General features: G+C 35.8%; 3 protein-coding genes and 1 long non-coding RNA gene across 6 annotated transcripts; all 4 read right to left on the bottom strand.

The window, feature by feature from the left end:
- Positions 1 to 345: 345 nt before the first annotated feature.
- On the bottom strand, positions 346 to 3,164 carry LOC111806569. Of its 3 annotated transcripts, XR_002816825.1 has the most exons (5): positions 2,382 to 3,164; positions 2,135 to 2,307; positions 1,482 to 1,671; positions 680 to 741; positions 346 to 600 (listed from the first exon to the last, which is right to left on the bottom strand). XR_002816825.1 is itself a non-coding variant. In XM_023691939.1 (4 exons), exons 1-3 carry the CDS (start codon positions 2,973 to 2,975, stop codon positions 1,515 to 1,517), a joined length of 924 nt encoding a protein of 307 aa, XP_023547707.1. In that variant the 5' UTR covers positions 2,976 to 3,164; the 3' UTR covers positions 346 to 741; positions 1,482 to 1,514. The 3 variants fall into 3 exon arrangements, 2 of the variants coding, with proteins under 2 accessions (XP_023547707.1, XP_023547706.1); XM_023691939.1 differs by having other exon boundaries at positions 346 to 741; XM_023691938.1 differs by lacking the exons at positions 346 to 600; positions 680 to 741 and having other exon boundaries at positions 1,323 to 1,671.
- A 434-nt stretch (positions 3,165 to 3,598) lies between these two features.
- Positions 3,599 to 6,492, bottom strand: LOC111806571. Its single transcript, XR_002816827.1, has 5 exons — positions 6,260 to 6,492; positions 5,499 to 5,844; positions 4,624 to 4,825; positions 4,044 to 4,160; positions 3,599 to 3,873 (listed from the first exon to the last, which is right to left on the bottom strand). It is a non-coding gene; the product is annotated as an uncharacterized LOC111806571 (long non-coding RNA).
- Positions 6,493 to 7,110: 618 nt separating this feature from the next.
- LOC111807104 (EPIDERMAL PATTERNING FACTOR-like protein 1) lies at positions 7,111 to 7,498 on the bottom strand. Its single transcript, XM_023692680.1, has 2 exons — positions 7,411 to 7,498; positions 7,111 to 7,337 (listed from the first exon to the last, which is right to left on the bottom strand). Exons 1-2 carry the CDS (start codon positions 7,496 to 7,498, stop codon positions 7,111 to 7,113), a joined length of 315 nt encoding a protein of 104 aa, XP_023548448.1.
- A 2,393-nt stretch (positions 7,499 to 9,891) lies between these two features.
- On the bottom strand, positions 9,892 to 13,947 carry LOC111807551. Its single transcript, XM_023693317.1, has 6 exons — positions 13,758 to 13,947; positions 13,548 to 13,643; positions 11,269 to 11,525; positions 10,474 to 10,561; positions 10,322 to 10,388; positions 9,892 to 10,224 (listed from the first exon to the last, which is right to left on the bottom strand). The coding sequence occupies exons 2-6, from the start codon at positions 13,550 to 13,552 to the stop codon at positions 10,171 to 10,173; spliced, it is 471 nt and encodes a 156-aa protein (XP_023549085.1). The 5' UTR covers positions 13,553 to 13,643; positions 13,758 to 13,947; the 3' UTR covers positions 9,892 to 10,170.
- Between the last annotated feature and the right edge of the window lie 2,035 nt (positions 13,948 to 15,982).

Raw genomic sequence — 15,982 nt, 5'->3', positions numbered from 1 at the left:
ACCAACGATCGATGGTCGATGATTTAAGACCGTAAATGTCATCATTCTTCACCAGCAAATGGCACTAATTGATGTTTTGGAAGTATGTTTACTTTTTGGCTTTAGTTTGATTGATCAAATTAAACATTCCAATCAGTTGCTTCTTTAGTGCACCACAAGTTATGTTAATGAGATATGATTTAAATAAGATTTAGAAATAACTTGCAAATTCAACAACTATCCTTTCTTGAAATGATTGTTATAATTAATGAGACATTTAATGTTTTAAAGTTAAATATATGATTAAAAATTTAGTAGCTTTTTAGTAATAATACATAAGATTAGATTAGATAAATAATTTAGACATAGCCACCAGTGTAAGCAATTGTGTTTTGAGGAAGATGATAAGAAGATAACAATGAGTTCTCCCTAAACACTTAAAAAAGTGTTTCATTCAATAGTAATACAAATTAAAGCCTACCTAATAATATCATATCAAAATTGAAATGGATACTCTTTCAGTATAAGTGAGATATCATACGGGTTCCGTTGTCTTCTATGTTTTTCTCTCTCTCGATTTCGGCACATCGATCTTTGATCTTCTATAAACATGATTGTCGACTGGTTCAACGGTTAAGAGATACTTCATTAGCTCGCTTGAAAAATAGGAAATATATTAAGACAAAAGGCAAAATTTAACCGTGTATGTCGTATCTTCGTTGGAAGTTTCTGGGTCTTCGTGTTCATTTTCCTTAATCACGCCTGTCGAATAAAGTAAGCAATTCGAATTAAAAATTAAAATAGATGCCTTTAGTACAAGTAAAGTACATTAGAATCGAAATCTCTAACTTCAAATGAAAAAGTATCTCATACTAATTAACGTAAAAGTGTGAAGAACGTACTAAAACTAAAATTGTAGCTTATATTACAAGATTAAAATACTTTAAAGCATGCTTTGGAACAGCTTGGTTGATGCATGAAAGATAATGACATCAAAAGTGACCCAAATTTGATGAAACCATCCACAAACCACAAACACAAGCATATCTGCAAATGGCCACATACAAGAAAAAGATCTTGCTACAATTTGCAACCCAATCTATCCCTATAATCTTCCACTATGCCAACCAAATCAAGTACTAAATACTACCAACTTTATCTTTTTCATTCTTTAATCAAACACATAGTTCCTCATACTCGGATCGGGATCGGGGGCTTGTACACCCACGTCCAATCTCGACCGTTCAGTTGTTACCGACAAAACCTTCAGAGTAGTAATTTTATCACAAGGGTAAAACAAGTGCTAAAAAGGAAGATGATACTAAATCTTCCTCTATACAACATACTGGAAAAAGGCCAGAGAAGCTTTATTTATTCACTTTTTACATAAGATAAGTAATAGAAAGGTTACAGTTAGAGAATCATACTCATTCTGCCAAAATTACATATACACTATAAGCAAAAGATGGTAAGGAGCTGATGCTTTATTTTAGTTATCTTACAGTGGGAAGTAGAGTGCTACATATTTCGTGAGATTATGAAGCTGCAGCCAGAGGAGAATGGTGAGTAGCTCCATGACCGAAACCAGGCGGAGACGGGCAGCTTTCCCCTGTTTCATACTGGTCTGCTGGATTGTCATCTTCATCGACATCGGCATTCCAAAGAAACTGTGCATATGAAGCTAGGAGATAGCTGTAAACAGAGAAGAAGATTTTGTGACAACTAAATTAACTTTGAATTGAAACAATATCATAAACAGATTAGCAAAGACGTATGAAATACTCTATCCATTTCAACACTTGATCAAGAACTTAAACAAGTTTAACTGGGAGATTCTAATTATAAAATGTAATTGATTTAAATTGATGACAACTAGACTACACCACATGGTAACGAAGATCAATTTCTCAAATCTTGAAGAAAAGATACAAGCCAGAATCAGATTGGAATGTTCACAACCAATGAATTTTAAGTAAATGGATTGACATTGAAGTTATGGTCTGTTCAAGTTCTTGAATTCATGTCGAAATCAAATTGATCCATTATCAAGAACAATCAAAAGTAAACGAATTAATCACCAGACAACACAATCTCTTTCTAGCAAATTAAACCAGAATCAATCAGTTCTCAAGCTGAAATTTTAATCTGTTCTTACCAATCATCTGGCGAACTTTTAACAGCTTGATCAAAATATGACTCAGCTCGTTGAGCATCCTTCTGTGTATGCCAAATCAGATCGGCATACAGCGATAGAATATTTGCATCGTTCGGATCAGCCAGAATTGCCCTTCCACAAAACTCTTCGGCTTTGGAAAAATCTCCATGGACCTAAATGGAAGAGCATAATCAGAAGGGTCAGCCATTGAAGAATTTTCCAAGAGATTACAAGATAACCAAAGTACCTCTTTCAAGAACTTGGCATAATTTCCAAGTAGAAGAGCGTTGGTTGGGTTCGCTTCAATCATCTTCTGATAATAAGCATCGGTGCTATTGCTTCCATGGTGATTGTTAAACCCTGACCTACCATTATCCCCTCCACCACCACCACCGTCCGAACCTCTTCCGCCGCCACACACCCGGCCGCCGTCGCTCCCCATACCACCGCCGACGACCAGCGTCTGCAGAACACATGCATCCCTCTTCTCATCGCGAACCTCATAATTTGGAGATTTCAAACCCAACCCAGAATTAGAAAACACACCATGAATCGAAGACGAAGAGGAATCTGGTACTCCATTCTCCCTGGATTTCACTTTTGATCGAGCTTTACAACTCCTCGGTACCGGAATCTTCTTTATGGGATCTGCTGAATCTGAGTCCAGCAAGTTCTGAGTAACTCTGTTCGCCGATTCTTTCAATAAAGGCGCTGGAGGAGGGTGAAATGAGAGGGACTTGGTTCTTTGAAGCTGGTGGATTTGGTCCGATTCTGAAGGGGAGGATTTGGTTTGGTGAAGCCAAGAATTGAAAATTGGGGTTGAAGAACTTCTCAACAGCATGCTTGTAGGCTTTGATATAAGGAATTTTGGGAGATGGGATTGAAGAAGAAGGTGGAACTATGAAGTCAAAGCATTGGGTGAGAATTATTGATGGGAGTTTATGGAACCAAAGTGTCAGAGACAAAAGAGTATGGGTACGCCTCCATTCTTAGAATCAGTGGCAGGAGAGATTTATATAGGGGCGGCGATGGAAGGCTAAATTTTTGTCTAAAAAAATTAAAAGAATTTTGTTGATTTTGATGAAAAACAATAAACTAATAAAAATAAAGCTTCAATAATATTCTTGAAATTTTTTTAAAAATTATAATTAATTTAAATAAAAATCATTAATACTTCATAAATTTCATTAATATTATTAAACTTATTCTAAAAATTCAAAAATACACTTACACACTAAAATTGAAAATATTAATCCTATTAAAATTAACTACAAACTATCGTATTAAACTAATTTCAAATATTTACATACATGTCAAAATGAGCTTTTAGCTTGGTAAAAACGAACATAGAGTCCGTCTCTTAATAAACTTCAAAATTAAATTAAGTTTATATATCTTAATTTTAATGAAGAGGGTATATAAGTGAGATAAAACTTAAAAAGGGATTTAAAAATGTGAGGGAAAAGTAAAAAAAATGTTAAAACTTTAATGGGAAATGCGCAAATTTATTTTTCAGAAATATTTCGATCGTAGACATGGGCATCAAAGGATGAAGACAAACATGGAAAAGGCTGAGCCAGTGAAATCGATACTTTAGGGTTAGTTGTCAACCTGTGGGTTCACCACCAGAGGGCCAATGCAAGCTTCGACCTCCTGCCGTACGACACGTCGATGCAACGCACCAGAGTCAGGGACCCACCATTCTGGTGTCGTTGTACACGTGGACGGCTCTTGATAATCTGTGGTACCGACGGAAATAACAAAACTGTAGCTTTTAGCATGTGGAAAAGTTTTTGAAAACTTGAGTTATATAAATCAAACTTGACTCGAAAAGCATACAAAAATCAGAATTATTGGAAATATAACTGGAAGCTTGATGAAATGGGAGATGAGGGTAAAGAACAAATACCTGGTGAATGAGTGGTAGCAGTTGCAGCCGAATAGGTTCTCTTTTAGCCGATTGCAAACGAGTGGACGACATCTTGTTAGGAATTACGAAGCTCCACAATGATATGATATCATCCACCTAGAATATGAACTCTCGTTCCTTTAATTTTAGTTTCTCCCAAAGTCCTTACACCAATGACAATGTATTCGTTATTCTTTACTTATAGACTCATGACCATCTTCTCCTCTAACGTGGGACTCTCTCCCAACATTTCTCCCCTTCAATAAAGTACACCACAAATTCTTCTCTGGATTGAAGCTCAACCCTCTAGAGCCATCGAACAAAGTACATCCTTTGTTCGACACTTAAGTCATTTTTTACTATACCTTCAAGACTCACAACTTTTTTGTTTGATACTTGAAGATTTTATTGACATTGTTAAGTTAAAAACATGACTTTGATACCAGGTTAGAAATCATGAATCTCCATTCTGGTATGAAACTGTCCACTTTTGAGTATAAAATCTCATGGCTTGCTTTCGGTTTCCCTAAAAAGCTTCTTACCATTGAAAATATATTCCTTATTTATAAACTCATAATACCTTAGTTAGCGAATATGAGACTCCCACCCAACCATCTTCTAAGCCATCACCATGAGCTGTGTGAGTTGATTGTTATTAAGGCCTGGTCAGAGAGTTGGACTGTGAGCGTTGAGTCCCTTTCTTCCATGATTTTTCATTGGCAGAACTCTTTTAGCAGCAGCAGCAGCAGCAATTAACGCAACAGAATCTGGACTAACATTCCCTGCAAAAGTGAGAAAACTAATCATGGACGAAAGAGGATTCATTACAATAATTTGTGCACGAATTAGTCGTACAAATCTCATTAAGACCCATCAGAAAATCAGTATGAATTCAAATTCCAAATGATATACAAAGCTTGTAAGACCCCACAGGAGCATTCCTTGATTCATTGTTACCAATTCTTTCCGTAAATAAATTCATTGTTACCTACTCAACAGTAACCTTATCTACTTTGGTCACGTATTCACCCTAAAATGATTCTCAAGAACAACTTATAAAAGGCACTTCCTGTTCCTTCACTTTCTCTTTCTCTCCATTCTTCTTTTATTAAACAAAACACTAAATTCACTATTAAGAGATTAGTAGAAAAGATGAAGATAAACAATCTCCTAGAATTGCAAGAAAATTGCAGAAAACATTCAAATTTTCCATACTCAAGGAGCTACATTCACAAAAAAAGTTCGGAAGAAGTATACCAATTTAGGGTAGAAAAACTCAGATCACCACAACGTCACTTCCATCCCATTTCGTGTTAAAAGATCACATGTTAGGTATCATGAACAAAAATGAATATTTGGCCAACCATCGGAAGAGAGTGCTGAAAATGAATTGAAAAAAATTACGTTATCCAAGCTTAACAACTAGAGCATTTGGGCGGAATTGTGATTTATCACCTTTAAAGACCAAAAATCGCCAGCAGCTGTATAAGGGGCTAGAATAGAAGACACTCTTCTTTCATCTTACACTCGGAACTGAAGTGGAATCCTAAAAACAGCCATTACTCTTCCAAGAAAACAACAGATGGATGCGGAAAATGCCTTTCCACTTGCAGCTAAAATGGATACTCAGATTTAGTGTACGAATTTCTTCACAATTGGTATTTGAACTTCGCCCACATACTTGATGGAAATTTCCAAAGAGTAGCTGCACATGCACCAGAATCGCACCCTCCAAATGCGATAATTTCTTTTCCGGTATGATTTATGACATATTTAAAACGTATGGAGCAAAATTTCCTACCTAACAAACGTCCAAAATAAAACATAAGAAGCTAATACAATGGCTAAGCACATATGCATCCAAAGGCCTAACAAACTTCCGGATGACTAAAAATCCGAACAACATTTATGGATGATTAACTTCTAAACTACCAGAAATCAAAATGGATAAATAACATTGTTATTAATTGTATCTAGCGATGACGACCACTAGCAGAAGGCGAACTAAATTCATGCGCTAATAATTTTCATTTTCGCTTATGCAGACCATTCCATAGAAACAATGATAACGCAGACTTCTCCACCTACGGTACAAAAACGCTAGAAATAAGCAATGACAAGACCATTTTAATGCACTAAAATTTTTAGGCCTTATCACAAGAAATCCATCCCATTAAGCAAATAAAATGGAGATAACATCAGAAACGAAAAGAAACCTATTAGACGAACAGATCCTTCTCGGAAGGCGGATCGGAGTCTGGTGGCCGCCGTATTGCTGCGCTACACACGGCGGATGCAGCTCAAGGATCGAAGAAGAGCAAAAAAATTGAAAGTCGCAACGACGCGAAGAGAAGCCGGTTTCCAGCCGAGTATGGAAGCATGAACAGAGAAGAACAGCGATTGAAAAGGCGGTAAAGGACTGTGAATAATGGTGCAGAGAGCTTGAGAACGTTGCCATTAGTCGAGCATGGAAGCATCAACTCCGATTCCATTTCTCTGTTCACTTATTAGTCATTCCTTTCCATTAAGGGCTTAAGCCACATGGGCCGGCCCAAATCCAGTGAGTCAATGGGCTAACTCGGCCCAAATTATCCAAATATTGCAAATTTAATATATTAAAATTTTAATATATATATATGGAATCTAGTCTTAAGGGTTTTTCTTCAAAAATAAAATAAAATAAAATAAAATAATAATAAATAATAAATAATAAATAAAAATTAGACTTATTTTTCTTTACTACATGCTCGATGCATCTAATTTTAAAATAATAATTAATGTCTTATCCACTAAACTATACAAAATTTTATTATTAAATATATATAAAAACAAAATCGGTATAAAAAATATACATACTTGAATTACATTTTGATACCTCACACAATTTAAACATACTTTCGATTAAAAGACGAGAGGGATAAAACTTGTAAGTTGTAACAGCCCAAGTCCACAACTAGCCGATATTGTCTTGTTTGGACTGTCCCGAGCTTCTCCTCAAGTTTAAGTTTTCACTTCTGGGCTTCCAATTTTTTATCGGACCGTGCGATCTCACAATGGTAGGCTAGGGTTAGGGTTGATAGATCTTATTCCCACATTGGCATTTCCACGAGAGAAGATAATAGCTACCCACTTCCTCCCGAGAGGACGCAATGGCATTGAAGGCCTTCCCCTTCATCTTATGCACCGGCACCACCGCCGCCGCCGCCGCCATGCACGGCCTACAACTCATGCACTTATTAACACATCCCGGCGGGCGTGAACCAATCTTCATGTTTTCCTCCAAAATCAACCCAACTGGACGCAAGAACAAAAGGGTCCTTAGAAGTGAATAACAGAACCAGAGATGTGAGATTGTATGCATCATTACCTGACTTGGGAGGAACAGCTGAGAAGAAGAAGAAGATGAAGAAGAACACAGCAAGAACAATAGGCAGTTTGAGGAATGGCATAGCCATCGTGAAAGGGTAGAGCTATCAGTGGACAAGGTTAAGACATGTCGGGTGCGGAAGAGACATAAATAGATGAGAGGAAGGGTGATGCCAAAAAGGGGGCATTCACTTATTAACTGACCACTTTTCACCGCTAGTAGATGTTGTCCGTTTTAACCCGTTACGTATTACGTAATACTTCGTTCCACTCTCCAATTGATGTGGGATCTCACAATCCACCTTCTTTTAAAGTCCAAAATCCTTGCTAGCACACCGCTCTATGTCTGGTTCTGATACCATTTGTAATTATCCAAGTCCACCATTAGTAAATATTGGCACGTCATGTATTGTCATCAGCCTCATAATTTTAAAACGTGTTTAGTAGGGAGAGGTTTTCACACCCTTGTAACGAATACTTCGTTCCCCTCTCCAACCGACGTGAGATTTCACAATCCACCTCCCTTGGGAGCCTACCGTCCTTGCTAGCACACCGCCCAATGTCTGGCTCTGATATCACTTGTACGACTAAAGTCCACCACTAGTAGATATTGTCTGCTTTAACCCGTTACGTATCGTCATCAACCTCACAGTTTTAATACGCCTCTATTAGGAAGATATTTTCACATTCTTATTAGGAAAAAGCATATGATCTCTGTTCATACACTCGTTGTTTGATTCTCAAAATGTTTACCTAATTGGGTGTTTAGTGTTTAACATGCATGAGATGCAAAATGGAGGGTCTGATTTCTATTTGTTATTGGAACTACTGCATGTGCTTGATTACAACCTTATCAATAAAAAGAGAGAGAATATTTACCGTTCAAGCTCATTGCTAGTAGATATTGTCCATTTTGGCCCGTAACATATTGCTATCAGCCCTACGATTTTAAAATGCGTGGGTTTAGCCCTACTCCGATCAGTGCATTGCACCGTTCGATGACTAGTTATGATACCATATATAATAGCCAAAACCCACCGTAAACTGATATTGTCCGCTTTAGCCCATTACATATTGCCGTCAGACTCATAATTTTATTGGGTCTAGTGACCGACAAACCCCAAATTTTAAACTAAACTTCTCAACTCAATTCAATTTTAAGCATTTAAATTGCAATGATTGAAGCAATATTAATATAAAGAATCCAAGGGCTAAAATGGAATGAACGGTGATGATTGAGATCAATGAAGTTCCGTCATCAATTTGAAGGGCTAGGATTTAGATCCTTGTAATCCGCGATATGATGATCGAAAAGACCCTGGGCGACCCGTTGTGTTGGGGTCTGAATTTCCTTTTACTGTATAATCATAAGCAAGAAATCCAATCAACGTACACGTGTCAAATTGTGTATGGTGAATGTGGGCCCAAATGATCTTATTTGCTGACAATGACAAGTCTTATTCATTCGTAGATTTCTTTATTTGGGAAAGACTTGTGGTCGTGTCTTATCATTTCTCAATCTGTCCTTTAAATAATTCATTAAATTCCAATTGTCCAAAATTTGTCCAACGAATTTGTTCCATTTCATAATACTTCTTAAATCCTAACCATTTTTTCTCCACCTTCTAACATTAAATTAAATCGGCTAAGTTATGACGTAGAAGGGTTCATATGACGACGTAATAATTTGTTAGTTCAGATTATTCAACTCAAATCATAAAAATTGTATTGGATTTTCAAAAATAAAAAAATTAGGTCGGGTTGGGTCAATCCGATCAATCAAACTCGAACCTACTATACTTCTAAATATATTATAAAAATTAAGAATATTTGACGATTAGAATGGCTGTTAGTGATATATTATAACGGTTTGATATTTAAGTTTTATAAAATTTTAAAAATAAAAAAGCTAAACAAAAAATAATTATTGAACTATAAAATGCAGGTTTATTTAGTCATGTAAATTATAACTCAGAGCAACGGTCACAATCGTTGTTTTTAGGCAACGGATTTGACAATTGTGCAGCACCCACTCTGAGTAGGTCAAGCCTACTTCGAGTTACGTTGTCTGCAGTTGGGCAACGTGAATACAAACCTCAAGTCTCGATTTCAAGAGAAGATTTTAGAATACAGGGGAGAGAGGTTTTGAAAAGAGAGTTATGACAACAAGAGAGAGAAATTGAAATTGGTATTATATAGGAATGTAAGCAAAAGACGACAACAACGACGGCATATAACTAGGATAGGGGGATAGCTTTCAATTTTAAGTCTAATAAATTTTTAAAAAGTTCAAAACTTTACGAATTGATTCATTAAATATAAATAATAAAATTTATAATTTTTCAAAATTCAAAAAATTCCATTTTGTGTCTACCCATCATAATTTTTTTTTTTTTTTTTTAATTGAAATAAAACGGTAACTTTGAAAAGTAATTTAAAATTTAGTGAGTAAATTTGTAATTTAATTTACTGTTCGTTCATGTTGAGATTTGTTTATCATTTACTAAAAGAGGAAAGAAAAGAAAAATAATTTGCAAAAACAGTAACTTCTAGCACAGCTGAATTTTCTACAGCAGAGTAAAGATATAAAGCTCCAAGGCACTACGAGAAAATCAAACCAAGCACCAAAAAGAGGCGGCGGCAGCAGCAACAGGGTAAATGTTCATTTGAAGTTTCAGCAATACAAGGCAGATTTTGATGGTTCAAATAAAGCCATGGACTCACAGTGAGACTATGAAGCCTTGTGCACTCTTCAAATTAATCAATCATACAACCCTTCTTGTTCCCATACATCCACAAGAAAATCTACCATTTCCTGCACGTTTTAACCAACATCAATCTACGACATGATTCGGTTCGAGGTTGGTTTGGTTTCCAGAACATGAAAGAGTTTAGACAGGTCAAGAACTTACGCTGAGTGGAATTGGTTGGCGGAATGGCTTGTTGCTCCCTAGTAAATTTTCATATGTTGCATTGCAGCTGCAATAGGAAAGCCGAGTAAGATTACTATAACGAAGTACTGATGTTCGATTTTGTTAATCTGACGGACTAGAGAGCAGCTTACTCTAGCTTGGGTTCTTGAAACTGCGGTGCTCGGTTTTCAGATCTATTCCCCGTCCAGCGTTGCCTAGTTTGATTCCACAGAAGAAAGCCTACAACCAAGATAAAAAAATAGTTACTAGTGCCAATACCATTCTTCAAAGCCATGGGATGATCACATAGAAAAATTAAAGAGAGAACTGGGTCGTAAAAAGGTATAGTAAAATGAACAAATTGGCGAATTACACTCTAGTAACTTAAACAAATCGTCCATTTACGGTCCAAGACTCATAAGTTGTGAGATCCCACATCGGTTGGGAGGTGAACGAATCATTCTTTATAAAGGTGTGGAAACCTCTTCCTAGCAGACGCGTTTTAAAAACCTTGAGGGGAAACCTGAAAGGGAAAGTCCAAAAAGGACAATATCTGCTAGTTGTGTGCTTAGGCTATTACAAATGGTATCCAAGCCAGACACGGCGGTGTGCCAACGAGGACACTGGGGCCCAAAGGGGGTAGATTGTGAGATCTCACATCAATTGGAGAGAGGAACGAACGCCAGTGAGAACGCTAAGCCCTGAAGGAGGTGGATTGTAAGATCTCACATCGATTGAGGAGGAGAACGAAACATTCTTTATAGGGGTGTGGAAACCTCTCCCTAGCAGACGCGTTTTAAAAACCTTAAAGGAACCCCGAAAGGGTAAGCCCAAAGAGGACAATATCTACTAACGGTGGGCTTGAGCCGTTACATAAGTATAGTTAAGTTCCCTTGACATGACCAATTGAGGAATTGAAAGAATAGAGCGAGCGGGAAGATACTCACCATGATTTATGAATTCTGAGGGGTTGTGTACGTTGCCCGAGCTACCGTGTGGATTGTGCATCTGGTTGATTGTACTCATTGATGACATACTACCTTGTGATTGACCTGCACTATTGTCCACATCAAATGTACTAGTAGTCCAGAAATCCTCTGATCTGCTGGGTTTCTCTAGTCCATCATAATGAATTGGTTGACCTTTCGACGGTTCGTTGAGCTTAGTTTTTAGTTTGGGCTTTGTGTAGCATCCAAGACAACCACTGTTCTGTTACAAACCAAAAGTGATCATATAACTGATAAATACATACTCAAAAGTGATACCTGCAAGCACCTTGTTTCATCAAATCAATTCTAAAACACTATGCATATCTATAAATAACCATTTTAAAGTGGGGAATCAATTCCTTAGTTCATCTTCACCACACAAAAAAAGTTGAATCAGATTCAATAATATAATGTATTTTTCTAGCATAGTTAAGTCTCATAATCAAGAATCACTTCTTAGATCGAACACCGTGACATGGCCGATGGAAAACCTGATGATTTATATCAACAGTAAAGCAATTGTATATGTTACATGAGTATTACCAGATTAAAATGGTTTATCAACTGAATAAACAAAAGATTAATGACAAACAAAGCATCCATAAGCACAGAGGTTTCTGAAACTGTGCTGAGCAATATTTTTATGGAATCTTGTCTAGTTATACATCTGATCTAACCTGGCAATCCCTTCCAAGCTTCAACCACGTAAGCTGGGGAGAAGATGACTACAAATAGTTTGACAGGACTTTTCATAAAATAAAACACGACTAGGGGAATATCTGAATGACCAAGCACTTTCGAGTTTTCCAGATGACAAAGTAGCATATGCCAACATTCCAAAACTACTGGTATTTGTAGAACTAAGAACAATTCAATCAAAACTCCAATAGTTTGCACCAAGTAAATTTAACCTTTTCAATATGATCTCAATACTGTGCCTAACATATGAACTGGGATTTTGTTTGATTATTTTTAGAAAACAACCACTTAACCCTACTATATTTTGTTGTCATAGGATATTTCCAATCTGCCACTCATAGAGACTACAACTAGATTGTAACCGTCTAAGCACACCGCTAGTAGATATTGTCCTCTTTGGATTTTCACTTTCGGGCTTCCCTTCAAGGTTTTTAAAACGCGTCTGTTAGGGAGAGGTTTCCACAGCCTTATAAAAAATGCATTGTTCTCCTCCCCAACAAATGTGAGATCTCACAATCCACCCCCTTCGAGACCCAACGTCCTCGCTAGCACTTGTTCCCTTCTTCAATCGATGTGAGACAAGTTCATGAGAACGAAACATTCTTTATAAGCGTGTGGAAACCTTTCCCTAACAGACGCGTTTTAAAAACCTTGAGCGAAAACCCAAAGAAGACAATCTCCTAGCGATGGGCTTGGGCTATTACATAGATGATCTTTCTCCTCTATCTGCCCTCTTGGGAGGGGAAATTTTTTATGGCATGCTGGTGTTTGTGCTTTTATGTGGAGGTTGTGAGGAGCGAGAAAGAATAGGATCTTTAGAAGGTATATCGAGTCAATTAAGGTATTAAGTCCCTTGCTAGGTTCTATGTTTCTCTTTGGACATTATTAGATCCTAAGTAAGCAGACATCATGGCATAAGTTCATTTAATGTTATTGAAATTATTGACTATACTAACGGAGTAACGACTATACTAACGGAGTAACGACCTCCTTCAAACCATTTACGATTTACATTGATCCTTATTGACCATTAGGTCAACACAAGCCTGTATATCAAGATATAAACACAAAGCCTAAACACATGAATTATTAATATGAATGGTGTAAGAAATAACACTGCAGAAGTCTAAACGAAGTTATTAGCTTCAACATGGTCAACAGACATCAAGCATACTCAATTACAATAGATAATACTTTTAGTTAACTTTAAGCATAAAGTAGCCAAAAAGTGAGAGATGCCTCATCCTTTTAAAATAATTGAACAACGAAGAACATGGCAGCTACAGGAAATCAGCCTGGAGGAGAAGTTCTCAAGAATCCTTCAATTAAGACATACAACACTAACAGGATCTTAATCAAAGAAGCTAAACTAAATCATAGCGTTTCCCCCCTCCCCCCTTCGTCTTCCGATCTTGTTTGCAGCCAAAAGCAAACAACTCAAATGCAGAATTTGATATCGATTCCTCCCAATATAAATCTAATTTGCATAACAAGAAAACTGCTAAAAATCCATCAATTAAGATGATCAGAAAATTTACCCCATGAATGAAAAACGCGCAACTGATAAGGATTTGCAGGGGAAAAGAAAAGCCAATGAAAAATCGATTCCAGGAAAGAAGATCAAAGAGCAGCTCCTAAGAATCAGAAGAATCATGGTGTTAACAGTATTGCACTTGAAAACCCCCCAATGGAAAATTAAACGAAAGACAGAGAAATTGAAGCTTGTTCCAAGAAGAATAAGAGATAACCTTGAAATTATACGTGACTGTCAATCGCACTCCGACCTTCCTTCAGGAATCGAAATCTCCTCCGATTATCCTGGCCGCCTCTCTTCTTCTTATGCTTCTGCAACTTTCCGTCTATGGCAAGTTGGTGATGAAAAGAGGTTGAAGAAGGAAGAAAAGCCTTACTTTTATTCCTACAAACGGGGGTCCTTCAGCTCCTCTTTGATTTACCTTCCATTTATTCCCCCTTTTTTTTTTTTAATTTATCCTAAATTTATTTATTTTTTATTTTTTCAAGATTATATTTTTATATATATATTTATTTTTATTTTTATTTTTATTTATTTTTTCAGTTAATTAAATCATTAAATTTAATCTTGGCCATCTTCCGGAAGTCCGCTTTGAAATCGTCTGCTCTACACCTCCCCCGAGTATATGCTCCAACAGAAATTAAAAAAAAAAAGGGTAAATTGATAGAATAGAAACCTCTGGTAAAATGTCCACAAGTAACCCAGCAGATAAAATATATTAGAGGCCCGTTTTAGGGATTGACGACTTGCTCATTCAATGACTTTGACAAAAAACGGGGTACTATCGAGTCGAGTGAATTCAATAGTAGATGCATGTTGACGTTCCAGTCTTCCTTCCAGTGTTTTTTGGTCGGAAAATATTTGAATATAATTCATACCTATTTAATTTTTATGATGTGAGAATTTCGTTTTAATTTATTGCTTAATTTCACTAAATTAAAGTAGGGGTGGACCATGACTAGCGGCATGGGCACCTATTTTAATTTTATAAATATATTTATTTATTTATTTTAAATTACTGTTTTTTTTTTTTAATATATATATTTACAAATTGTTTCATTTAAGGTAGCTTGTTGGGTACCCTTACCATACCCATTTTTGTAATTTCACATAATAGTTTAATTTTTAGTAACAAAATTATTATCTAATTTTGCCCACACAATATAAAAACCCATTTTTTAATTTCATTTCCTAATTTATATAAACAAACAAAAAATATTATAAACCTATAAAGATCTACAAATACAGAAAAAAAAAATATATAATTAATTCATTTAATAAAATTATATTAATAATTACAATTTATAATTATTATAATTGGGTTGTTGTGCTGCCACGTTTTGGTAATACCCACCGTTTAATTAATCTGATTAATCAAATATTCCGTTAATCTCGATGAATATATTTTATTTCACTAAAATATTAAGAATTTTAATTGACTTATACAAGCAAACAATTATTATTATTATTATTATTATTATTTTAATTTCAAGGTATTTGATTTTAAAATTATTTAATTAAAAAGAGCATAATTTAAAGGATAATATGATGTGAAGGGGGAAATAAAGTATGATTAGATTGGTGACACCTTTTTAATTTGTGGTTTTTTTTTTTTTTTTTTTTTTTTTTTTTTTTTTTTTTTTTTTTTTTTTTTTTTTTTTTTTTAACAGTCTCCTCTATAGATGAGTTTTTATATCTCGAGAGGTGAATATAAGGGCTACCCATTATACAACGAGCAATCTTATAGTCTCCTCTATAGATGAGTTTTTATATCTCGAGAGGTGAATATAAGGGCTACCCATCATATAACGAGCAGTTTGATAGTCTTTCTCTATAGATGAGTTTTTATATCTCAAGAGGTGAATCCAAGGGCTACCCATCACATGACGAGCAGTCTGGCAGTCTCCTATAGACATGAGTTTTTATATCTCGAGAGGTGAATCCAAGGGCTACCCATCACATGACGAACAGTCTAGCAGTGTCCTATAGAGATGAGTTTTTATATCTCAAGAGGTGAATCCAAGGGCTACCCATCACATGACGAGCAGTCTGGCAGTCTCCTATAAATATCAGTTTTTATATCTCGATAGGTGAAACGAGGGATTAGCCATCGTCGACAACATTTGTCTCGTCTAGGCCGTACCGAACCAAAAGCAACAGGAATGGAAGAAACAAAAAGAAAGACAGAAGGAAAGGAAAAGAAAAGTCCNTTATTTTTAAGGTATTAATTTATATAAAATAATAATAATTTAATGGTCTTTTTTTTTATTGCCTTTAATCCAAAACATACTAATTGTGAAAGGCAGCCAATTTAATCATTCTTTTGCCAAGAACATGTTTGAACCGTCCAAATCATATCAACTTGCCACACATAATTGGTGGGTCTCATATATATATATATATATATATATATATATATATATATATATATATATATAT

The sequence above is a fragment of the Cucurbita pepo genome, chromosome LG12 (assembly GCF_002806865.2).
Source record: "Cucurbita pepo subsp. pepo cultivar mu-cu-16 chromosome LG12, ASM280686v2, whole genome shotgun sequence".
Taxonomy (NCBI): domain Eukaryota; kingdom Viridiplantae; phylum Streptophyta; class Magnoliopsida; order Cucurbitales; family Cucurbitaceae; genus Cucurbita; species Cucurbita pepo.
This window is presented reverse-complemented; position numbering and strand designations above follow the sequence as displayed.